Source organism: Puntigrus tetrazona, chromosome 18 (assembly GCF_018831695.1).
Source record: "Puntigrus tetrazona isolate hp1 chromosome 18, ASM1883169v1, whole genome shotgun sequence".
Taxonomy (NCBI): domain Eukaryota; kingdom Metazoa; phylum Chordata; class Actinopteri; order Cypriniformes; family Cyprinidae; genus Puntigrus; species Puntigrus tetrazona.
The window spans coordinates 1629632-1642541 of NC_056716.1; the positions used below are offsets into that span (position 1 = coordinate 1629632).

A 12910-nucleotide genomic window follows, 5' to 3' on the forward strand; every position below is an offset into this window, starting at 1 on the left:
TTCCAGCAGCCATTACTTTAGTCTTCAGTGTGTCGCGTGGTCTTTTAGAAATCGTTGAAACTTATTGATTCGGTTGATTACTGGTTGATAACTGATTTGATGCTCAAAACACATTTGCATTACTATCATAAAAATATTTTTTTTCATCATTCTATGATGCATAGAAAGTTCAAAACAACTGCATTTTTATAGATATCTTTGTATAAGTATACAATATAAATGTCTTTACTGCCACATTTGATCAACCTGATCCATCTCTACTGAATGACTCGTAAAGATTTACAAACCTTACAATACTAAACACTAAAATATACTTTTAATAATGTAAAACCCTTCGAAATACAACACAGGATTTAATAATCCTCATGGATTAAGTCATCATTTGGATTAGACACGTCTGCTTGCTGAGTGAAAACTTGAGACGGTTAAAAGGTTTTTTAAAAGGACAAACACGGGAACTTTATGTGAAGAAAACGAAGTATAAAAAAAAATCAACCCACTCAAACACTTCTTGAGTCTGGCACTCATTCAATTACAGACAGCACTGTGAAATCAATCTGAATTGCAACTCTGTTGTACGGACTAATGCTGCCAGTTTGAAAACATTGAAGGCTGGTGTTATATAATCAAGCAGCACTGACGTCTCATGCCATCAGACTCCACCACTTCACTTTTAAAAGAGAGCTTAAGAGAGCCATTTTGTTCCATAAAAAAAGGCTTAAAAGCTTCATGTCATAGTGACACTTTTTTATGGTTAACAAAAATAAGTACTGTAAAATTTTATTGAACAAGATGCATCAATATTAAATATATTATCCGTGCAAAATCTGCGCAAATCGCAACAAGCTGCACAAATATATTAAACATTAATATTTCTTGAGCACCAAATCAGCATATCAAAATGAATTCTAAAGGATCATGCGACAGTCAAGACGAGAGTAATGGCTGCTGAACATATAATTAGAAATAAATTATATTTTAGTATATATTATGATGTATTCATTTTCAGCATTATTATTGCTCTTATTGTATGCTTGAAAATCAAATGCAATCTTTGTGAGCATAAATGTACTTGATGTAACCTCAAACTTTCTCGGAAATACTACTACTGCGGAGTTATGGATAAGCAGGGAGGTTCTAGTCAGCGACTGACCTTATAGGGGCGTAGACGGTGAGGAGAGTTTGACGGTGGCACCTCCACCGTGGGCCTGTCCTCCAGAGGTTTGACCGTAACCCGTTCTGCAGGAGTGTGGGGTCTGCGTGGAGACAGCAGTCTGGGTCCAGGAGGCCCGGGTGGAGGGATGTCTGACAAGGTCGGAGGCACGGAGATGGAGCGAGCGACGTCTGAGTTGACTCTGGTGGAGGAGATGGCGGTGGAGTAGTCAGGAGCCGGCGTGTAAACGGGGGCCGTGGGGCTGCCGTGGCGATACTGCTGTCTCTGTTGCCATTCGTAGAGCTGCCACACGGTGTTGTCGTGCGTCACGGGTCGCTGGCTGTGACTGTGGCTCATCTGGAAGTGATTTAGCCGGTCATGGGAATATTTGTATTCACTGGACAACTGACAGTGAGCGGTTGGGGGGCTTTGCCGCACGGACTTTGGTAAAGACTGGTACTTGTCTATCGCGCCGTACTTCGGGTGAATGGAAGGGGTCCGACGTGGGATTGTGCCATCCGCAGAAACAAACCTGTGATAACCAGATCATTTTTAAGAATGATTTCAACAAAATAAATATTCAGGGTCACTGAAATCTATCCTAAAAGTAAAGTTAAATGAGACTGATAAAAATTAAAACATAAATAAAACTTATTTGCTATATTTATTATATAAATACCATTTACGCTACTGTTCAAAAGCTGGAATCGGCAAGATTTTTACATTTTAATTCAGTGAATTCTTGTATGCTACAGTTAGTGATTAACAGCACAGTAAACAGTAAAACTGTAATATTACTACAATTTAATATAACTGTAAATACAATGTAATTTATTCCAGTGGTGGCAAAGCCATATTTTTAAAGAGCCATTACTCCAGTCTTCAGTGTCACATAAAATAATTTTAATAAGCTAATTCGGTGTTTATCACCACGACAACTGTCTGCGTGTCCGAGCTGAACGTGCTTCTTGTGTATCCTGCTTGTAGCAAATGAAAATATTATGCATCTGAAGCTCAAGAAAAATCTATTGCTATTTCATGGTCTTACAACATTAAAGAATGAGTGTCTTCCAAATGGATAAATTTAATGTAAATGAAAGAATCTTATTATAACGTGCATAAAAAATGGCACCATTGTGCAGCAGCAAGCATCACAACAAAAAAGGCAACTGAAGGCCGATCTAGGTAAAGGGCCCCATTCCTATATTTGGCTGGGGCCCCAAATTCACTAAATCCGTACACATTACAAAAGTAAAATAAATTGTGAATGTAGTTAAACGTCTGCTTGACAAACTAAATATTTTCTGTGGTGATGATTTATTAAGATTTCAACCACTTGGGGGCGATGCATCCCATGACTCTTCACTGTACAGCGTGTCTGCGACTAAATTTGAAGCATAACATCGTACTACTACTCTAACTACTTTTGCTATATAATTGCATGGCATGATCGGTAAGAAAAATATAATAATCAGAATTTCGCTTGCGTAAAAAATATATATACTCACCCCTGGCGTTCTTCCTTCTGTACTTTGACCCAGTTCTCCACCTTCTCCAGTGCACTCCTCCTCTGTACCTGTATAGGAGTTTGAGAAGACGGCGTAGGCCCCCTCTGATACCCGGGCATGCCGTTCTGCTCTATGGGTGTACCGTTCCTCAGCACTGGCGGGGTCGAGACGGCCCTCGAAGGAGCTCGAGACGGGGCCTGGGATGCTGGTGTCGACCCTGGAGCTAAAACCTCCACCTCCACGATCCTGCTCGCTGGAGATTTACCCCTCGCCGGCTCCATCTCTCTCGGAGCAAACTGAATCTCCGCTTCTCCGACAAGTCCTTCCTGCTTCTCCTCCAGCAGCGCTTCACTTTGGATGACCTCCGGCTCTGGAATCACGTAGCTGTTGATGTGGTTGGTCTGAGGGACAGCCTGCTGCTTGAGTTTCTCAGAAATGTTCACTGGGTCTGGAAGATCCGACTCGTTTCTGTGCGGCAGAAACATGACACGTGCAAAGGTCGGTATACTGTAAGGTTTTACGAGTCTATTATATGATGCTGTTATCATGCTGCCGGATCACATGTCAGGTCTGTTAGATTAACATCATTCCACAGCATGGAGTCTGGATCATACAGTAACCAGGTATAAATATATTTTTTTCAGTAACACTTTATTTCAGGGTCTCTTAACTAGCATATCACTAGAATAATAGCATTTACATTTATTAGTAGTAAATGCACATATTAATGCCTTATTCTACACGACCTTACTTTACACCCTCTACGTACCGTTAATACAAATACCTAAATTTAACAACTACCTTACTAAATATTAATAAGAAGCAAATTAGGAAAAAGTCAACAATCATTGTGATAATAATTTTGAGCAACATATATTTTTAACCGTTACATAGCATGATGAAAATGCAGTTTTCGTTGTCTAAATCTGGATTAAGGACAGACTTAATATGACAACAGCTAAAAAGAAACACCCTGGCGAGAGCCTACAAGAATCTAACACTGCAGAAATGAGGTTGGCACAAGCCCCGCTCACATTTAATGATTAAATATCAGTTATAAACAAAGTCGCACTGCTTGCTACAAACTTGATGGGTTTCTTCTAACAGGAATTGTGGAATGTAAATGAATTCGGTATAACCATGTAAATTTAATCCCAGATTGAAATAGTGCGTATATAGCAGTCTAAAAGTGACATGATTAAATCAGGCCCTCTGTGAATCTACATTTGGAGAAGACATGGCCGCTGGGAGCTCGGCTATCTCTACTAGAGCTCACTCTAAAGTCAGACTAATAATATCCAAGCTGCACAGACTAAAAAGAAATAGCCTCTAGTGGCTCTTTGCATTCAGACACACTCAAAGTCTGTAACAGACAAATCTCCATCTGCATTTTACCATGAACAGCTGTTCCTTTAGGCCTGATAATGTCTACGGTATTTAGAGATGCAATTGTTTGTGTGCTGATTGAGAAGAGATGCATTTATCTTTGTTTAGGTAACTGCAGTACTTTCCCTATAGTGAAAAATAAATGTATATAACTTTTATTTCATGCTAAGTATTGTATGTTAACTGCAATCAAGAGCAGTGCTTTTTAAGCCACTAAAATAGTACTTAATTACTTATTTATATATTCTGACAATTACTTTTAATGTCTTTGAAATATGGAGAAAGTGTGCTGACAAATATGCCAACAAGCATTATGTTCTACAGACCAAAACAGAATGCAATATCTATTAACATGTATGTCATGGATTTGAATATATTTGTTTTTACAAGTTTGTAACAGTGAAGTGTATTATAATGTAGTAAATTGCATTGCAGAAAATTTACTCTAAGTATTCGCACAAATAGCCACCCGTGCAAATAAGCTGGACCAAAACAAAGCCTACAGAGATTCTCAGAAAACATGAAGCCCACATTCCTACAGTCTGACTTGAAACGTCAAGGCGTAAGCATGACTGATTCCATTCAAAGCACCAAACAAACGGTATACCCAAGACATATCTGGCTAAGCAGAAAGGCAAAACACAAACCTAAAGGCATCTATGAGAATGAAAAGCCACTCTATGAGTCTCTACATGAAGTTATGAAAAGAAATGACTCAGAATGGCGTTTTTATCCTGGACTATCACAGTCTAATTTTCTGCCTCGCTGACTGCCAGCTCAAGCTGACACTAGTCTCATTAGTGTTGGGCTGCTATGACAACTCAAAGATCCTGCCGTGATCCCAATTTGGTGCCTTGGTTAACGACATCACCAGCGATGACAGCTAACTATTCAATCTTTTACGGCTGAAACCGGGCGACGCGCGTTACGCATGTCAAAGGAGAGCACTTACGGTCGAAACCATATACATGTTTGTATAGACTGCGTTCACACTGTATTCAAAAACAGTGTGACTCCAGATTGTTCCTGTTTATGTTTATAGTTTCTGAACTAGCGATGAGTATTTTGTCCTTTTCACTGTTAAGAGTGCTCAGCCCACATCCGAGCTGAGTTTGGGCTCTGTGACTTCCGCGAGGGAGTGAGGCCGGCCCAGACGACAGAGAGACAGAAAGCTGAGTCACTGCTCAGTATCCGTCTAGTTTTCTGCACTGGCAGAGCAAGACACACTGCAGCATCGCTGTCAATCATCAAGACTGACGCCCGACAAACACTTACAGACTCACAACATCCCTCGACAGACTTGGGAAAACTGCATCCGACAGTACGTTTTAAACACAAACACAAACTTCAGAAAACAGCTGTAAACTAACAATAAATCAAACAAAATGTATATTTTTGGAGTACAATAAAGAAAAATGTATCAAATATATCTCTAAATTAAAACTTTCTGATTTATGACTTCGCCCTCTTCTATCTTTCAAATTGTACACAGCTTACAAAAGAAACACAACATTATGTAAATAAGTTGTCACTCCATTTTGACAAAAATGTCAGATAGAACCTTATAATCCCAAGGCAACGATAGATAGATAGATAGATAGATAGATAGATAGATAGATAGATAGATAGATAGATAGATAGATAGAGATAGATAGAGATTAGATAGATTAGATAGATAGATAGATAGATAGATAGATAGATAGATAGATAGATAGATAGATAGATAGATAGATAGATAGATAGATAGATAGATGAAACAAGTATGAGTTCTGCATTTTCTGTAGTTTGCAAATATGATTTAATTTATATAATAATTTTTGACTAAGAATCAGCAAAAATCAGCTGTTAAAATGTATTTATTATAAATATATATACGCATGTCAAAGGAGAGCACGTGCTGTCTAAACCATATCAGAAAATCTGAAATAAAAAAAAAAATACTAAATACTGAGGAAATCACCTTTAAAGTTGTCCAAATGAAGGTCTTAGCAAGAATTAAGTTTTAATATATTTATGTTAGGAAATTTACAAAATATCTTGATGGAACATGACCTTAACCTAATATCCTAATGATTTTTGGCAAAAAAAGTGAAAAAAAAAAAACTTTTGACCCATATAATATCTTTTTGGCTATTACTACAAATATACCCCAGCGACTAAAATGGTCCAGGGTCACAAATATCAAAGGTTCACATTGTGTAAAAAAATCTTACGTAAATTCTCATTTTAAAGATTTTTATATATTTTTCTGGCCTTAGATACTATTTAAGAAACTGTTTTGTGACTCACTGACCTCTTCACTGTATGGGTCTGCATCAATGCAGCCTGGTTCATGGCCCTGACCCAGCCATTCATGTCCTCCTGTGTGTCCGCACTGAAATAGTACGTCCTCATCCCAGTGTGCTCCGCCTGCGAGCCAATCACAGAGCTCTGTTTGTAAATGTAGGAGCGCATCCCTGTGTGTGTAGCCTGCAAGAGAGAAAGCACTAAGATCAGTCCAGCCCTGGGAAAAGGAGAAACACTGCATCAGCAGATAAGTACTGGCCAGTACGATGTGAGATTTCTGCATGATAATAAGAGGCGTGGAAGAATACAACACAGCAGACATACCGATGAGATAAAGGAAGTCAATAAGTGAATAAAAGTGAATAAAAGAGCAAATGCTGATCAAGCCAAGGCCACACTATGATAAGAAACACATTTATTTACACACCAATGTTTAATAACTGAGTTAGTGCTGTTATATATATATTTATTATATATGTATGTATGTGTACTGTATATATTTATTATGTATATATAAATACACACACATGCAGTATGTATTTTGAAAATATTAAAGTTTATACATTGATATAGTCATATTCTTATATTTTATAACATATATGAATGTATTTAATATATAAACATAATTTTTTTCTTAAATATAAATGTATGTGTTTGTATGTATATATATATATATATATATATATATATATAATAAATATACTGTACATAGTATACATATATTACATAAACAAAAACTTCTGTTAATCTCGATTAATCATTTGACACTAAATATAATATAATAATATAATATAAAGTATATAAAATTAATACATAAAAAGACAACTATTTTGAATAAGTTCTTATTTATTTTGAGAACACGTCATATCAGTGTTACACAACTGCATATTAAAATGCATTGCAAAAAATATACAAAATATACATATAATATAAAATATAATATAATATAATAAAATGCTCAAGACGCTATATACCTGTGACCGTACATAGGATAAGTGGTTTGGAAAAAGGATGGATATTATGATAGTTTAGAAAAAGAAATAATCTGATGGTTAAAATTATTATACAATTGTACAATAATTACACAATATAATTACTATGTAACAGTAACAATAAATATAATAGTTATTTATTATATAATATGTTATTTATATAAATATATATATAGAGAGAGAGAGAGAGAGAGATTTTGTTTTACTTATGTATACCTAAAATAAATCTCACAGCCAAACTGCTGAACAACAAAACAGCACAGACACTGTTGTAATTAATTTGAACTGAGCCTGCAATTTACTATAAATAGATTATAGAGTAGAGTAACTTGCGCTGCATTCAACTACGTAAGATGATAAAAGAGACAATTATGGATCGTTAAAGACATTCAATCTCATTTCTTCACTAATTCGTTTTGTTTTTTCCTCTCAGCGTAAGCAGAAGGCACAACACAAAATACACAGCCGCATGAAGACACGCGTGTTTACATGACTCGCTCATTAAAGGCAAGCAGTGAGGTGCTAAGCTGCTGCCTGTGTTTTAATGGTCCACTGAGAGAAAGCTCTGCAATGAGGCTGTAAAACGCAGACAGATGGCTGATCGGTTTGAATCATGCAGGGGGTCTGGACAACTGCATATACCCAGCCAAAACATCCACTCAAGTAACCCCTATCTAATATCTTAAGACAAATGAGACTCGTGTTCTTAAATAAAAATATTTTCTCTCTTCAAAGCGTTTTTTTTATTTATTCATCTTCATGCCGTTTCAAACCAGTGACTGTTGTTCTTTCACAGAACACAAAGAGATATGTGTGTGATATCTGATATTAATGATAATTAAAGTACCCCATTATGGGTTATGAAAGGTTCATATTTTGGTTATGGGAGCTAGACAGGTTGACATGCATGCGTGATCAAAAAAACACTTTCGTTGTCTCATAATATGCATCTTTTTTACCTTATTTATTTAACATTTAAAGCAGTGTTTGTGAGCTTTTAATGCTCAAAAAAAGCATCACCTAGTGCCAAAGAATGAATTTACATTTTTGTTCAGACCAATATGCTAATATTTCATTTTGATGTCAATATGAAACGGCTTGGGACTCGTTTTAAAAATGACTCGTTTCAATGATTTAGAGTCGACTCTTTCTTTTGAGAGACAATAACTTTATACGTGGTGCACATTTAGATTTAAAGCCGTCCGGTACGTTTTCATTCACTTAGAGCTGTGTTAAAAGGTCATTTTCAAAAATCTAAAATAGAAGCATTTTAAAATCAGGTGTGATCCAACAGGCAAAACTACTGTATGTGCACACAAAAACACAGCTGTGTACACACTGTTATACACACAGGAGACAAAATAAAGGGCTAACAATAGCATGCCGCTTTCTTTCTTTTTGCCACCCTACAGCGTGTAGGACTATTTGAAGATGCTTTTAGATTAACCAGGCCTTTCATTAATAGCGTTCTCTATTATGTCATCCACAATCCATTATAAGAATGCAGCGCCCTGGTACAGAGAGCTTTTATTAAACAGCTCTGTTGGCTTACAACCACAACAGGGGAGCTGGAAATATCGGCGAAATGATTCCACCGTGCATTATACATCTTTACGATACAAAAGCCAAAAAGCAGTAATCTCAACAATGTATATGTTAAATATTTGCGTGTGTGAATCGATTCGATTCAGGATTCATTGATTTTCGATACAATTTCGATACAATATCTATCATACGACATGCATATTGTGCGGATTTGTGAACAACCATGTGTTTACAGAGCCAAAAAACATGTATTGTATTTTGCAATATTTCTTTGCAAATAAATGGTAAATAGCATTTAGAGTATTAGCAGACCGCCTGCTTAATAACGTCTAACGCTTCGTTTTGATAGGGCCACAACATACTGACTATCAGAAACCTACCGTAATAGTCTAATCTGAGAGACAGTAGACATGTAGTTGCAAATTAACCAGAATTACTTGGCACGTAGTTACTAAGTTACTTAGTTAGTCTAAAGTGGACTATCAAAATAAAGTGTAAGCACTTCTCCTAATGTGTTTTAGGTATAAAAAACAAAACAACAAAAACTGCTTCGCCACTGTCAGGCCAAAGGTTCTAATAACAGTAAGGAGATTTAGAGGCATATTTCCATTTAAGCTTTGTTTGGCTGGCATGATTACTAACCGTTCTCTACTCAGAAATGAACTGTGCTGGTAGAATGTGTGTGGTCACGTCACCACTCACAACTGGGCACTTGTTTCCTGCCTGACTACCAGTTTTTCTCTGAAGCAGGCCAACCCTGTTGAAAAAACCAGCATATGCTGGTAAGGTATGTTGTGAAGCATCTAGCTTGAGTTGGTTTAAGTTGGCTATGAGCTGGCTTTAGATGGTCCTGAGCTAGTTATAATGTGATTTTGAGGAGTACAGTCTGCTTTGGACCAGCACATAACTGGATTAAACCAGCTCAGGACCAGCTTATAACTAGTTCAGGACCAGATGCCATGCTCTAAAACATACCTAATCAGCATATACTGTTTTTTTTTCAACAGGGAAGTGCACCGTTTGTGCAAAGCAAGCAAATATATCTCATCATCCTCCATAAAGTGGTCACTTTTACATCACATTCCATATGTAAATACTTCCATAAGCTCTGTTATCAGCCCCACAGTGGAAATTGAAACCATATCTGTACCAGCTTAGCCAGATAGGCACAGAATCGAATGAGTATGCAATTAGTACGGTTTGGCCTTATGCTGGAAAAGCTGGAAAAACTTTTTAAGACTGTGTATTGCAAGCAAGTTGAAAGTAAACACAATAAATACAGTTTAGTGCGCCAAATATTCTATATTCCATTTATTTCCATGCATTTTCCTGGACTGGAAATTACCATAGGAAGCCTATCCAAATTTAAATGTTACAATATTTCCTCAAGGTCTCATATGCAAATAATTAAAACTCCTCAAATGTCCACTGGTTATTTTGTGAATATAATATTTCCACACATCTCAAAAAGAGAAAATAATGGGACCCACTTTATATTAGGAGGCCTTAACTACTATATACTTACATTTAAATGAATAATTTGATACAATGCACTTATTGTGTACATAAATGTTTTTACATTGGATTTATATATTTAAAATAACTACATCTGTAATACATTTTTGTACTTAAATTTGTAATTACACTATTGACCCATCCATTACAACTTAACCCATCCTTAAACCTACCCATATCACCAAACCTGTCCCTAAACTTGATCCCACCTCAATAGCAACAGAAGTGTTTTGCATACTTGATTTTTGGTGTAAGTACACAAGGCCACCTAATATAAAGTGTGACCAAATATTGTCAGTGAGAAAGGTTACAAACATTCCCAAGGAGTTTGCACATGCCAGAGGTTAAGTTACAGAAACTGTAGAGTTAAAAGTGTACCTATTTATGGGTGATGCTGAATGTGTCTCAGAGCCTTTCTGGACTGTCAGTCACTCATCACAGGCAGGAAGCCCACCAATGGGAACAGAAGAAGGACATAGTTCAGCAAATAAAGGACAATGACTGGTCACCTGAACCAACACCTATTAGGCTTTTCCTGTTTAGGACATATACTGGGAAATTGTCTGTATAATTTAAGAACTGATAAGTAGGTGGTAGAAACAAACAGCAGGAGCGGCAGAGCACAAAACAACACGCCAGACCACAAAACAGCTCGCAACACAAAGCACAAACGCCCACAGTTAGAAGCCATAACAGAAATACAAAAAGCCAAAGTTTGCTGAGCTCATTAACCTGGGTCTTTTCCACCTCCGTATCGATATCTAGAAGCTCATAACAGATTTAGTGAAACGCTCTCTGATGCCCGGCCGTGTCTTTCTACCAGCATGTGGGGTGAGTTTGCTGGCTGAGCAGAATTTACCGCGGTAAGCCGTCTTTTTCATAGAGGATTAGTACAGATTACCGACACTCGGCCGCCCATCTGAGTCACTCAATACCAAAAATCTACATCCAGATACCAAAGTAAACATTCTCTCTTGTGTGAAGCTTACGGCAAATGATCCGTAACCCTCTAAAAAAGTGACACTCTAGGAGAACGACGTGACACCGTAGGCTGCGTAAAACTACCCGTTAAGGAAGGAAAGTGAAAGAAGAGTGCCGCGAAGTGCAAACCGAGATCAGCGTGCACTTTAAACCATTAAGCGTTAAGATCTTCTTGAAAACTGGAATGCTGTCTCGTTCCGCTCCCACGTTGAAAAATCTCTCTCCAGGTTTGAGAACAGGGGCAGGAATGAGTTGAGCAGAGAGAGGTAGACCGGTTATGCAAGCTTGCTGCCCTCAGGAAGAGTACAGACCCATACATTCACTCTGTGTCATGAACCCCGTGAGGACAACTATGAACCACACAAGCTGCAGGGGATAAAAACCGCGTAACCTAGTCTTCGCCTACAAAAAACACTCGCACACAGATAAGCACCGAAAGAGAAGAGCTGTATGTGTATAAACCAGGTTGTGTAATTGGTTACATACCATACAAATTGATGGCCTTAACAGGAAAAACGTATTGCAAATGGTATTTCGACAGAGAGCTAAATGGTTGATTTCTGTATGCATTCTATACGCAGGGTTGAAGCCATGCGAGATAATGAAGCATGCATATTCATTACTGCAGGGAGCGACTTAAAGTGGCTTCGAAATCAGCAACTGCACATGACAGAACAGAAAGACAAAGCTGGCTGGAGAAGAGGAAGCTGCTGGAACTGGAAAATGAGATGAATAAACATTTACAGTATTTACAGTCAGCGGGTCATTAGCACAGTATAAACTGTGACAGGGAGTTTAAGACCTTTATTACCCTTAAGGGGTTTATTTCTAGATATTTACATACTGTTGTTAATCAGTAGCTTGGGACAATTATAGAGTCACCTCTGAAAATGAAAATCCTGTCATCATTTACTCACACTTATGTTGCTCCCAACTCGTACTGATTTTTTCTCACAGAGCACAGAAGAAAAAAAATGTTTGGGAGAATAGCCATTCTGTCATTACAAAAAATCTAGGTGGACATTTTCAGACTGTAAAAAACTATATATATATATATATATATATATATATATATATATATATATATATATATATAAGTGTTTTATTCAAAATTAATTAATTAATAATTAGTTGCAACATTTTGTAGTTTTTATTTCTATAACATATATATTTCATTTATTTTAAGAAAAGTAGTTAAAACAAGTTTGTGTTAAAAAATATGTTAGTGGATGAAGTTGAAAGGTTTGTTAATCTTGTAAGAAGCTTTAATCGTAATTGAAATCGGTAAAATATGTAAACACACATATATATATATATATATATATATATATATATATATATATATATATATATATATATATTTATATATATATGCAAACAAAAACTTTTATTTTGAATGCCATAAATCAACATTATTCATTTGACAGCACTAATTTAAACAAATGACAACTACAGTAGACGGCTTAAAAATTCTTCTTTTGTGTTACACAGTAAATGATTAAATAATGAAAGAATGTTCATTCTTGGGTGAACTGTCCCTAAAC

At 36.7% G+C, this 12910-nt stretch overlaps 1 protein-coding gene across 11 annotated transcripts in view; it reads right to left on the minus strand.

Moving 5' to 3' along the window:
• The window catches only part of plekha7a (pleckstrin homology domain containing, family A member 7a), a 68038-nt gene that overhangs the window by 14780 nt on the left and 40348 nt on the right, over nucleotides 1-12910 (minus strand). For 7 of the 11 annotated variants that reach the window (XM_043264413.1, XM_043264414.1, XM_043264404.1 and 4 more), the window contains 3 exons: nucleotides 6341-6516; nucleotides 2662-3129; nucleotides 1154-1685 (listed from right to left, as the gene is read on the minus strand). In XM_043264413.1, coding sequence (XP_043120348.1) covers nucleotides 1154-1685; nucleotides 2662-3129; nucleotides 6341-6516 — 1176 coding nt within the window. Of the gene's footprint in view, nucleotides 1-1153; nucleotides 1686-2661; nucleotides 3130-6340; nucleotides 6517-10763; nucleotides 12361-12910 lie in introns of those variants that run through there. The other 4 variants (XM_043264412.1, XM_043264406.1, XM_043264403.1 and 1 more) reach the window with 2 other exon arrangements.